This window comes from Hyperoodon ampullatus (assembly GCF_949752795.1).
Source record: "Hyperoodon ampullatus genome assembly, chromosome: 2".
Classification (NCBI taxonomy): Eukaryota; Metazoa; Chordata; class Mammalia; order Artiodactyla; family Ziphiidae; genus Hyperoodon; species Hyperoodon ampullatus.
The window spans coordinates 154865676-154879519 of NC_136915.1; the positions used below are offsets into that span (position 1 = coordinate 154865676).

At 39.1% G+C, this 13844-nt stretch overlaps 1 protein-coding gene across 2 annotated transcripts in view; it reads right to left on the minus strand.

The window, feature by feature from the left end:
• The window catches only part of PLA2G4A (phospholipase A2 group IVA), a gene marked incomplete at both ends in the record, with an annotated part of 140448 nt that overhangs the window by 26320 nt on the left and 100284 nt on the right, over positions 1-13844 (minus strand). For both annotated transcript variants that reach the window (XM_079696872.1, XM_079696871.1), the window contains one exon: positions 3717-3956. In XM_079696872.1, coding sequence (XP_079552998.1) covers positions 3717-3956 — 240 coding nt within the window. The remainder of the gene's footprint in view (positions 1-3716; positions 3957-13844) is intronic.

The window sequence follows — 13844 nt, forward strand, 5'->3', positions numbered from 1 at the left end:
AGAAAGTTTGATGAATGCCCCTATGAAAGAACATCCTCTTGTAAATTAAAGTTTACTTGGTTTCCCAACCTGTGAATGAGTTAATCAGGTTCTTTGATAGGTAAGGAAACAATCTCTGTTTTATAATTATGAACCATTTCCTTAACAGTTCAGATGTGGAATTTTACAATGGTCATTTTACAAATACATCACACAGATTCAATTTATAATGTACAAATATTTGGATGTTTGTGTTTTGAACTCTGGCCTAAATGAACTCATGTCTTGATTTCTAATTCCAGATGGTGTATGTCACAGTAAATAATATAAACACAAAAGTAAACAGGAAAGAAGTCATGTAACTAATGAGCAGCTTCTCCAAAATTAGTTTCCACAGGTATACAACTATTTTGAAGCAAACAAATAAGGGGAATTTTTTCATCTTATTTCTCTTGTTTTCAAAAGATGGTCTGCAAGGTGAAGCAATAGGCACAAAAGTAATACACTAACTTTTTCTCATTTTAGGTTGAGAGATTATTCTAAAATGCTCAAATTTTAATCTGTATAAACAAAATCCATATAAACAAAATAGTAAACTAAATGTAAGATTTTTCCCAACATAATATCTAGATAAGATTAAAAAATTCTCTAAAAATAAAAGATAAATAACCTTAATTAATGTTTGAATTGTGGTATTTTAACTGTATTATAAATAAAAGTTTCAATGATGATTTTATGAACAACGTTGATAATATTTTATGATAAACCTTTTAACTTTTCATTTCAAATATATAGTTTTATTCTAAAATTTGGAAATAACCAGAGGGAGATAAACAGAGTCTATTTTGGTAAGGGCTTTGTCTGAAAAGCACTAATCAATTCAGTATATTCAGTCTAAAATTTTTAGCAATGTTGGTTCATAAGCAACAAACCTGAATGAACTTGTCACTCACCGAACTGGATTTCTGACTAAAGTCAACATGCTGTATACATTTTTTCAATCAGATAAATATAAAGTGACTGAAGTATAATTTAATGAGATACACACTGAGAAATAATATTTAAAGCTCCTTATGAAGCTCATTAATCTAAAACAATTTTAGGTTAGAACATTTCAAAATATCCCAACAAAAGAAATATTCAACCTGTGTAATATCATATTTTAGGATGATTAATATTTTCTATCTCTTCATGTCATTTTATGAAAACTGTTCCTGACTCTTTTTTCAAAAGGCACCGAATAAAGAAGTCAGATAAGGTGATGCACAGCTATTATCCTCCAAGCACTAGAGAGAGGGCAAATGAAGATCTTGCATCCTCGCGGACCTACAACTGCATCAGGATCAGCATTCCATCAGGATCAGCGTTCCATCAGGATCAGGGTTGCTGGCTTTTAGTTTTATTGTACTTTTCTATCATTGTTAAATAAAGTATATAAGTCCCTCCAAGAATCAAATTTTCAAGAAAGGATCATGAAATGATTTTAATCTTCATGAGGGCAAAGACTGCATGTCTTGTTGACAACTGGATCCCTAGTGCCACACACATTGAAGGAGCTCTGTAAATACTGTGGCAATGCAAGAATGAACAAAGGAAAGAAAGATGAAAATGAAGAACAACCTGACATATGGTGAGAATATTGAAAGAGGCAGACTTCCTAAGGGTACCAAATATATCTAATAAAAATGTAGGATGTCCAGTTAAATTTAAATTTCAGATAAATAGCAAACAATTTTTATACAAGGATGTCCCAAATGATGTTATAAGGGGCATACTTATATTCTCTCTCTCTCTCTCTCTCTCTCTCTCTCTCTCTATATATATATATATATATATATATATATATATATATAAATTGAAATTCAAATTTAGCTGAGCACTGTATTTTTCCAAGCAATGCTAACACCTCCAAATCTACATAAGCTATTGCAAAACCACCAGGAAGCTGTTAAAATGTCTAGTGCAGAACTTGTACTGTGCAGACCACAGAAGGAGCTATGCTTGGTATTGTGATCAAAGTAATAACATAGAACAGATGTAATAAGTACACACAAGGAAACTTCCATTTTTACATCAGCAAGATGATGACTAATAAAACCAAGGGCTATGAGGAAGAGAGTGAGTAGAAGGGAAAGGCTTCTGAGCAATGTCAAGAAGCCTATTCAAGTGTCCTAATTCTAGCTCAGTTGAGGAATTCTAGGTAAACATTATGCTATCTTCTTTGATCTTCCTTTTCTATGGAGTAAAATAACTAATGATTCTTTCTAGTCCTAAATGCTCCATGAGGCTGAGTTTTTTGTTTGTTTGTTTAAGCCCATCATAATTCATCCATAAAGTCTGTTTCTAAAGAAGATATATTTAATTGGTATTGTAATAGCAATAAGTTAAATCATAAGTAACACACAAAAAAATAACATCATTGATTGTATGGTCAAGTGTTTTTATTTTGGATGAATTTAAAAAGAGACACTGACTTTATCACAAATAGACTTTTATTATAGTTCATATGAAAGGGTTTGCATTGCAGGTATATAATCATGTCCTAGACTTTGATTCCACAAACATAATGCAAAATATAGTGAGTTTCTACTCCTCTTGCTTAAAAAACAGGGGTAACTTTTGCTTCTGCAATTTCCCTTAAGCTCAAGCAACAAACAGAAACAGCATTACCTAAACAATAATAAGATCTAAAGCCATGTCTAATTTTTATAAGTAGAATCCTTAAACAGTAGTAGAAAGTTTTTTGGAAAATTTTCCATTTACATTCTCATAGCCTCCTGTCAATGTTCTTAGGCAGAAATGATTGAGAAATGACATTTGGGCAGTTAAGAGGAAAAAGATGGTATGAAGAAGTAGAAAAAATTTAAGATGCCAGGAGCATTATAAGAAAGATAAGTATGTAGTGATTAGTCACCAAGACAAATTTACCTTTTAATTTGGAACATGCATGGAACTGAAGAATCAAGGCAAGTATTCTTTGGAGTTTGGTTAAATGACAAACCTGAAAGTGAGTGGGTTCTTATGAGGTTCTTAAGTGGTCTTAAGAAAGTTACCTAACATTTCAGCGAACTGGAAGGACAGATTCAGTAGCCTGAGGGACACTGCAGATGGGTGAACTCAACTCCACTCACACCCCTAGGGGGCACACATTACTGCTCTGCACTGGAGAGATAGGCTGAGGACCATGTGTACCAGATTCCCTCCCAGCCCTGGATCTCCTGAGACCTATCCTCTGCCAAGGAGAAACACCCACGTGAGATTTGAAGGGGGAAATGAGACAGAGGCTACGTTTCTGCTATTTCTGCTGCCAAGCACCGTTGTCGGGGGCATTTGTTGCGGTGATCCTGAAGTGTTTTTGGAGTCATTCCTAGATGCTCAGCCTGGAGCTTGCTCCTCCAAGCCCTGGAACAATTTTGTAAGCACCTACTTTAAACCTCTTTTGCTTAAACAAGGGAGAGGGTTTCCTGTTTGTTGTGAGTGAACCTTGACCAATATAGAGAGGAGCAAAGTCCCCCTCAATATTTCAATGAAAACTGTTTATGCTGACATGACGATGCAACTTCCTGCTCAATGTATTTTTTCTTCCAAAAAAACAACTCAGAGCCCTTCATACATTAAATGCATGTTTTAAAATTTGATTGTAAATTAATTACTATTAATAATTAAAATGCTCCTCCCCAGAGAAGGAAGAAAGATCTCCTGAATTAGCTTCCATAGATTACATTTTGTGTACTTACCTGCTACAGCTGCATCCAATTCATCTTCCTCCAAGGACTCCTGGGTGGTAAAGTCTCTCAAAGGAGACATCGGATAGGATGTATTGAGATTCAAGCCCAGCATGAAGTTGTGCACCTTCCCAGCTCGTCCTTCTCTGGTATTAAACAAAGCTGAGTCACTCACTAAGGCCATTATCATACGTTGGACCCAACTTGCTTGATTATCATTTTGATATTCCCTTTCTGCTTCATTTTCAGTGCCTAAGGAAAAAGAAAAGATCATTATACAGATTCCAAAAATCCATAATAATGAAAAAGATCTTTGGGCAGTGGAATGTTAACATTAATGATGAAGCTCTACAGCTTTTGATTCAACAAACATTTGTGTAAATTATAGTAAATATTTCCATTAATCATTTTTGTTCTTAACTTATTCTTCCTGTACTGTTTACCAGTAGTCAGTCTAAAGGCTGTATTCTTGGCAGTGTTGCTTGGCCTATTCTTTAATTTCCAGAGAAACTTCTGTTTTTCCCTTTCCCCAATTCTTTTCTTTCTTTTCCCTGGCTACACACACACACACACACACACACACACAGAGGGAATATCCACAGTAGCTAATCCCCTTCCTTTCCCAAGTTTCCTTCCCTGTCCTGTTTAATAAACATCCAGAAATCATGCAGACTGAGAGCGGACAACTGAAGGATTCAACATATATTTGCCCTCTGAACGGTCATTTCATTCTTGCTTATAAAGTTTGGGGTTTAAAAGTCTGTAAATTAAACATATGTTTTAAAATGTGTTAAAATTCAGGAATCTTCCAAAAGAAGCCATTTTCAATGATTTTTCCTTAAAATCTATGCACTCATCACTACTACTGGGAAGCCATATTGTGTAGTTATTTAGAGCAGTGGCTCCAGAACCAGACTACCCTGGTTCCAATCCTCTCTCCATTGTTTACTAGTTAGTTGACCCTTCTCAGTCTTCATTTCCTCATCAGTAAACCTCATAAGGTTGTTGTGAGGATAAACTAAGTTAATGCATTCATGTAAATTTCTTAGAAAAATTTAAGCCCACGTTAAATTCTCAACAAACACTAGTTGGTAGTAGAAATAGTTGTAATAGCAGCAGAGTCATAATCCTCATCATCAATATTATTCATTCATAACTCAAATCTAAGAACACTGTATGGTAGAGTACAATCTCCCCTACCTAAATCCCTTCTGTTCAGATTTCTGGGAACCCTGTATATAAATATATATGCATATATAAATCTATATGTGTATGTGTGTGTGTGTGTGTTGAGAGAAGAAAAAAGAATCTATGTTCAAACTTCATAATTTTCAATAAATGGTAACTAAACATACATAAGATCAAAATAAATATTGATTTTTATAGTCAAAAGATTAGCTTAACTGAGCTCAGTAAATGGAGGGATCTTTCTCTCAATAAACAATCCAGATGATTGCCTAGTCATGAAAAAACAAATATACAGTCTTTTCTACTCCCACATTTTTCTAATGCCAAGTATAACAAAGAAAATCTATCAATAGAATGAATCAGGCTTTAAAAGGAATGATTTATATCTTAGTTACACAGGATATGAATAAGACACTCAATTATTTTCCAAAGGTTTGGAGCTCCCTCCTCTTTTTCTTCTTCTTCTTCATCATCACTGTTGTTGTTATTATTATTATTATTAAATTTATCCCACTTCTATACCAGCAGTGGATCTGCTTTCCTTATGATGTATTTGGAAATGACATCATTTGTGAGACGAACCCAAAAGTCAACAGATAAATCATATCTATTGCTTATTAGCTAAAATTCTAATAGTAAATTTCTAGTTATTAGCCCTTTACAACTTAAAACCCTTTGTATGCACTTGCTAATTTGATGATTACAGCAATTCTGTGAGAGCAGGTAAAATGATGCCAGTGCAAATTTGAAAAAACTAAAGTTGAAAATGCCTAAAGGACCCCGGAGGAAGATGGCGGAAGAGTAAGACGCGGAGATCACCTTCCTCCCCACAGATACATCAGAAATTCATCTACACGTGGAACAACTCCTACAGAACACCTACTGAACGCTGACGGAAGACCTCAGACCCCCAAAAGGCAAGAAACTCCCCACATACCTGGGTAGGGCAAAAGAAAAAAAGAATAAACAGAGACAATAGGATAGGGACGGGACCTGGACCAGTGGGAGGGAGCCGTGAAGGAGGGAAGGTTTCTACACACTACAAGCCCCTTCGTGGGCGGAGACTGCAGGTGGCGGAGGGGGAAAGCTTCGGAGTAGCGGAGGAGAGCACAGCAACAGGGGTGCGGAGGGCAAAGCGGAGAGATTCTGGCACAGAGGATCGGTGCCCTCAGGCACACACCAGCCCGAGAGGCTAGTCTGCTCGGCCGCCGGGGCGGGCGGGGCGGGTGGGGCTGGGAGCTGAGGCTCGGGTATCGGCTTTCAGTCGGAGCGCAGGGAGAGGACTGGGGCTGGCGGCAGGAAGAGAGCCTGAAGGGGTTAGTGCACCACGGCTAGCCCGGAGGGAGTCCGGGGAAGGGGTCTGGAGCTACCGAAGAGGCAAGAGACTTTTTTCCCTTTTGTTTCCTGGTGCGCGAGGAGAGGGCATTAAGAGGGCTGCTTGGGGAAGCGCCGGAGACAGGCGCGAGCCGCGGGTAAGGCGCGGACCTCGGAGACGGGCGTGGGCCGCCGCCGCCGCCGCCGCGGGGCCTGTGTGCGAGCGCGGGTCACTGTCCGCCCCACCGTCCAGGGGGCCTATGCACCCCGCCACTGCCGGGGTCCCGGGACCCGGGGACGGCTTTCCCGGGAAAGCGCACGGAGCGCCACGGGCTGCTGCAACGTCACGCCGGCCTCTGCCGCCGCAGGCCCGCCACACACTGCGCGCCCCTCCCTCCCCTCTGCCTGAGTGAGCCAGAGCCCCCGAACCAGCGGCTCCTTTAAACCCGTCCTGTCTGAGCGAAGAACGGACGCCCTCCGGCGACCTACGCGCAGAGGGGGGGCCAGGTCCAAGGCTGAGACCCGGGAGTTGTGAGAGCAGAGACAGGGAAATCTCTCTGTGCAGCCTCGGAGGCAGCGGATTAAAGCTCCACGGTCCATTTGATGTGCCCTGCGTCTGTGGAGTGCATGAATGGACAGCGAATCATCCCGAATTGAGGAAGTGGACTTTGAGGACAAGATTTAAGACTTTCCCCCCTTTTTCCTCTTTTTACAACGAATTATCCCAAATTAAGGACGTGGACTTAGCAACATTTCAGACTTCTCTCCCCTTTCCTCTTTTTACAACGAATTATCCCAAATTGAGGGGCTGGACTTGGAGAGCAAGATTTTTGATTTTTCCCCCTGCTCTCTTTTTGTGAATGTGTATGTGTAATCTTCTGTGTAAGATTCTCTCTGTATAGCTTTGCTTCCACCATATGTCCCAGGGTTCTATCGGTCCGTGTTTTTTTTCAATAATTACTTTTTAATTTTAATAACGCTACTATATTTCATACTTTATTCTATTTTACTTTACCTGCTCTTTCTTTTTTTCCTCCCTTCCCTTCCTCCCTCCCTCCCTCCGCTCCTCCTTTCCTTCTTTCTTTTTCTTTCCTCCATCCCTCCCACCCACCCTTCTTCTTTCCACTTTCTTTTTCTTTCCTCCCTCCCTCCCTCCCTCCTGTCTTTCTTTCTTTCTTTCCTTCCTCCCTCCCTCCCTCCCTTCTTCCATTCACTCTTCCTTTTCCTTTCATTCCTCCCTCCCTCCCTCCTTTCTTTCCTTCTTTCTTTCCATGCTTCCTCCCTCCCTCCTTTCTTTCTTTCTTCCTTCCTTCCTTTCTTCCCTTCTTCCTTTCTTTCCCTCTCTCTTTCTTTCTTCTACTAATTATTTCTTTCTACTTTTTCTCACTGTTATTCTGAGCTGGGCGGATGAAAGGCTCTTGGTGCTGCAGCCAGGAGTCAGTGCTGTGCCTCTGAAGTGGGAGAGCCAACTTCAGGACACGGGTCCACAAGAGACCTCCCAGCTCCACATAATATCAAGCAGCGAAAATCTCCCAGGGATCTCCATCTCAACACCAGCACCCAGCTTCAGTCAACGACTAGCAAGCTACAGGGCTGGTCACCCTATGCCAAGCAACTAGCAAGGCAGGAACACAACCCCACCCATTAGCAGAGAGGATACCTAAAAACATAATAAGGCCACAGGCACCCCAAAACACACCACCAGACGTGGACCTGTCCACCAGAAAGACAAGATCGAGCCTCAACCACCAGAACACAGGCATTAGTCCCCCCCACCAGGAAGCCTACACAACCTACTGAAACAACCTTAGCCACGGGGGACAGACACAAAAAACAACGGGAACTACGAATCTGCAGCCTGCAAAAAGGAGACCCCAAACACAGTAACATAGGCAAAATGAGAAAGCAGAAAAACACACAGCAGGTGAAGGAGCAAGATAAAAACCTACCAGACCTAACAAATGAAGAGGTAATAGGCAGTCTACCTGAAAAAGAATTCAGAATAATGATAGTAAAGCTGATCCAAGATTCTATTTCCAAGATCCATAACCTTGGAAATAGAATAGACAAAATGCAAGAAACAGTGAACAAGGACCTAGAAGAACTAAAGATGAATCAAGCATCGATTAAAAACACAATAAATGAAATGAAAAATACTCTAGATGGGATCAATAGCAGAATAACTGAGGCAGAAGAACGGATAAGTGAGGTGGAAGATAAAATAGTGGAAATAACTGCTGCAGAGCAAAATAAAGAAAAAAGAATGAAAAGAACAGAGGACAGTCTCAGAGACCTCTGGGACAACATTAAATGCACCAACATTCGAATTATAGGGGTTCCAGAAGCAGAAGAGAAAAAGAAAGGGACTGAGAAAATATTTGAAGAGATTATAGTTGAAAACTTCCCTAATATGGGAAAGGAAATAGTTAATCAAGTCCAGAAGGCACAGAGAGTCCCATACAGAATAAATCCAAGGAGAAATACGCCAAGACACATATTAATCAAACTGTCAAAAATTAAACACAAAGAAATCATATTAAAAGCAGCAAGGCAAAAACAACAAGTAACACACAAGGGAATCCCCATCAGGATAACAGCTGATCTCTCAGCAGAAACTCTACAAGCCAGAAGGGAGTGGCAGGACATAATGAAAGTGATGAAGGAGAGAAACCTGCAACCAAGATTACTCTACCCAGCAAGGATCTCATTCAGATTTGATGGAGAAATTAAAACCTTTACAGACAAGCAAAAGCTGAGAGAGTTCAGCACCACCAAACCAGCTTTACAACAAATGCTAAAGGAACTTCTCTAGGCAAGAAACACAACAGAAGGAATATACCTACAATAACGAACACAAAGCAATTAAGGAAATGGGAATAGGAACATACATATCAATAATTACCTTAAATGTAAATGGACTAAATGCTCCCACCAAAAGACACAGAGTGGCTGAATGGATACAAAAACAAGACCCATATATATGCTGTCTACAAGAGACCCACTTCAGACCTAGAGACACATACAGATTGAAAGTAAGGGGATGGAAAGAGATATTCCATGCAAATGGAAATCAAAAGAAAGCTGGAGTAGCAATTCTTATATCAGACAAAATAGACTTTAAAATAAAGACTATTAGAAGAGACAAAGACGGACACTACATAACGATAAAGGGATCGATCCAAGAAGAAGATATAACAATTGTAAATATTTATGCACCCAACATAGGAGCACCTCAATACATAAGGCAAATACTAACAGCCATAAAAGGGGAAATCAACAGTAACACAATCATAGTAGGGGACTTTAACACCCCACTTTCACCAATGGACAGATCATCCCAAATGAAAATAAATAAGGAAACACAAGCTTTAAATGATACATTAAACAAGATGGACTTAGTTGATATTTATAGGACATTCCATCCAAAAACAAGAGAATACACATTTTTCTCAAGTGCTCATGGAACATTCTCCAGGATAGATCATATCTTGGGTCACAAATCAAGCCTTGGTAAATTTAAGAAAATTGAAATTGTATCAAGTATCTTTTCCGACCACAATGCTATGAGACTAGACATCAATTACAGGAAAAGATCTGTAAAAAATACAAACACATGGAGGCTAAACAATACACTACTCAATAACGAAGTGATCACTGAAGAAATCAAAGAGGAAATTAAAAAATACCTAGAAACAAATGACAATGGAGACATGACGACCCAAAACCTATGGGACGCAGCAAAAGCAGTTCTAAGGGGGAAGTTTATAGCAATACAATCCGACGTTAAGAAACAGGAAACATTTCGAGTAAACAACCTGACCCTGCACCTAAAGCAATTAGAGAAAGAAGAACAAAAAACCCCCAAAGTTAGCAGAAGGAAAGAAATTATAAAGATCAGATCAGAAATAAATGAAAAAGAAATGAAGGAAACAATAGCAAAGATCAACCAAACTAAAAGCTGGTTCTTTGAGAAGATAAACAAAATTGACAAACCATTAGCGAGACTCATCAAGAAAAGAAGGGAGAAGACTCAAATCAATAGAATTAGAAATGAAAAAGGAGAAGTAACAACTGACACTGCAGAAATACAAAAGATCATGAGAGATTACTATAAGCAACTCTATGCCAATAAATGGACAACCTGGAAGAAATGGACAAATTCTTAGAAATGCACAACCTGCCAAGACTGACTCAGGAAGAAATAGAAAATATGAATAGACCAATCACAAGCACTGAAATTGAAACTGTGATTAAAAATCTTCCAACAAACAAAAGCCCAGGACCAGATGGCTTCACAGGCGAATTCTATCAAACATTTAGAGAAGAGCTAACACCCATCCTTCTCAAACTCTTCCAAACAATATCAGAGGAAGGAACACTCCCAAACTCATTCTACGAGGCCACCATCACCTTGATACCAAAACCAGGCAAGGATGTCACAAAGAAAGAAAACTACAGGCCAATATCACTGATGAACATAGATGCAAAAATCCTCAACAAAATACTAGCAAACAGAATCCAACAGCACGTTACAAGGATCATACACCATGATCAAGTGGGGTTTATTCCAGGAATGCAAGGATTCTTCAATATACGCAAATCAATCAACGTGATACACCATATTAACAAGTTGAATGAGAAAAACCATATGATCATCTCAATAGATGCAGAGAAAGCTTTCGACAAAATTCAACACCCATTTATGATAAAAACCCTGCAGAAAGTAGGCATAGAGGGAACTTTCCTCAACATAATAAAGGCCATATATGACAAACCCACAGCCAACATTGTCCTCAATGGTGAAAAACTGAAACCATTTCCACTAAGATCAGGAACAAGACAAGGCTGCCCACTCTCACCACTCTTATTCAACATAGGTTTGGAAGTTTTAGCCACAGCAATCAGAGAAGAAAAGGAAATAAAAGGAATCCAAATTGGAAAAGAAGAAGTAAAGCTGTCACTGTTTGCAGATGACATGATACTATACATAGAGAATGCTAAAGATGCTACCGAAAAACTACTAGAGCTAATCAATGAATTTGGTAAAGTAGCAGGATACAAAATTAATGCACAGAAATCTCTGGCATTCCTGTACACTAATGATGAAAAATCTGAAAATGAAATCAAGAAAATACTCCCATTTACCATTGCAAGAAAAAGAATATAATATCTAAGAATAAACCTACCTAAGGAGACAAAAGACCTGTATGCAGAAAATTATAAGACACTGATGAAAGAAATTAAAGATGATACAAATAGATGGAGAGATATACCATGCTCCTGGATTGGAAGAATCAATATTGTGAAAATGACTATACTACCCAAAGCAATCTACAGATTCAATGCAATCCCTATCAAACTACCACTGGCATTTTTCACAGAACTAGATCAAAAAATTTCAAAATTTGTTTGGAAAAACAAAAGACCCCGAATAGTCAAAGCAATCTTGAGAACGAAATACGGAGCTGGAGGAATCAGGCTCGCTGACTTCAGACTATACTACAAAGCTACAGTAATTAAGACAGTGTGGTACTGGCATAAAAACAGAAAGATAGATCAGTGGATCAGGATAGAAAACCCAGAGATAAACCCACGCACATATGGCCAACTTATCTTTGATAAAGGAGGCAGGAATGTACAGTGGAGAAAGGACAGCCTCTTCAATAAGTGGTGCTGGGAAAACTGGACAGGGACATGTAAAAGTTTGAGATTAGATCATTCCCTAACACCATACACAAAAATAAGCTCAAAATGGATTAAAGACCTAAATGTAAGGCCAGAAACTATCAAACTCTTAGAGGAAAACATAGGTAGAACACTCTATGACATAAATCACAGCAAGATCCTTTTGGACCCACCTCCCAGAGAAATGGAAATAAAAACAAAGATAAACAAATGGGATCTAATGAAACTTCAAAGCTTTTGCACAGCAAAGGAAACCATAAACAAGACCAAAAGACAACCCTCAGAATGGGAGAAAATATTTGCAAATGAAGCAACTGACAAAGGATTAATCTCCAAAATTTATAAACAGCTCATGCAGCTCAATAGCAAAAAAACAAACAACCCAATCCAAAAATGGGCAGAAGACTTAAATCGGCATTTCTCCAAAGAAGATATACAGACTGCCAAGAAACACATGAAAGAATGCTCAACATCATTAATCATTAGAGAAATGCAAATCAAAACTACAATGAGATATCATCTCACGCCAGTCAGAATGGCCATCATCAAGAAATCTAGAAACAATAAATGCTGGAGAGGGTGTGGAGAAAAGGGAAGACTCTTGCACTGCTGGTGGGAATGTGAATTGGTACAGCCACTATGGAGAACAGTATGGAGGTTCCTTAAAAAACTAAAAATAGAACTACCATATGACCCAGCAATCCCACTACTAGGCATATACCCTGAGAAAACCATAATTCAAAAAGAGACATGTACCAAAATGTTCATTGCAGCTCTATTCACAATAGCCCGGAGCTGGAAACAACCTAAGTGTCCATCATCGGATGAATGGATAAAGAAGATGTGGCACATATATACAATGGAATATTACTCAGCCATAAAAAGAAATGAAACTGAGCTATTTGGAATGAGGTGGATAGACCTAGAGTCTGTCATACAGAGTGAAGTAAGTCAGAAAGAGAAAGACAAATACTGTATGCTAACACATATATATGGAATTAAAAAAAAAAAATGTCATGAAGAACCTAGGGGTAAAACGGGAATAAAGACACAGACCTACTTGAGAATGGACTTCAGGATATGGGGAGGGGGAAGGGTAAGCTGTGACAAAGCGAAAGAGAGGCATGGACATATATACACTACCAAACGTAAGGTAGATAAATAGTGGGAAGCAGCCGCAGAGCACAGGGAGATCAGCTCGGTGCTTTGTGACCGCCTGGAGGGGTGGGCTGGGGAGGGTGGGAGGGAGGGAGATGCATGAGGGAAGGGATGTGGGAACAGATGTATATGTATGACTGATTCACTTTGTTATAAAGCAGAAACTAATAAAAAAAAAGAAAGAAAGAAAGCCACTTGATGCTCTACAAGAACCATTTTCGAAACTTCATTAATAAATAAAAAATAAAGAGCCTGCATATGAATAAATGAAAAAAAAAAAAAAAGAAAATGCCTAAAGACCTTGTTCAAAATCACGTGACTAAAAATGAAGGGGCATCAAGAGGAGAAAACAAGCCACAGACTGGGAGGAAATATTTGCAAAAGACACATCTGGGGAGATCCCTGGTGGCCTAGTAGTTAGGATTCCGGGCTTTCACTGCCATGGCCCATGTTCAATCCCTGGTCAAGGAACTGAGATCTCACAAGCCGTGTGGGGTGGCCAAAGAAGAAAGAGAATTGATTAACTCTTCAATTTAAAAAAAAGACAATAAAAAAAGAATTCTACTCAAAGTAAAACATTGTTTAACAAAACTGTTAACTGCTCATCCTCCCCAAAATTAAAAAAAAAAAGACACATCTGATAATGGACTGTTACCCAAAATATACAAAGAACTTTAAATCTCATCAATAAGAAAACAAACATCTCAATTTAAAAATGGGCAAAAGGGGCTTCCCTGGTGGCGCAGTGGTTGAGAGTCCGCCTGCCGATGCAGCGGACACGGGTTTGTGCCTCGG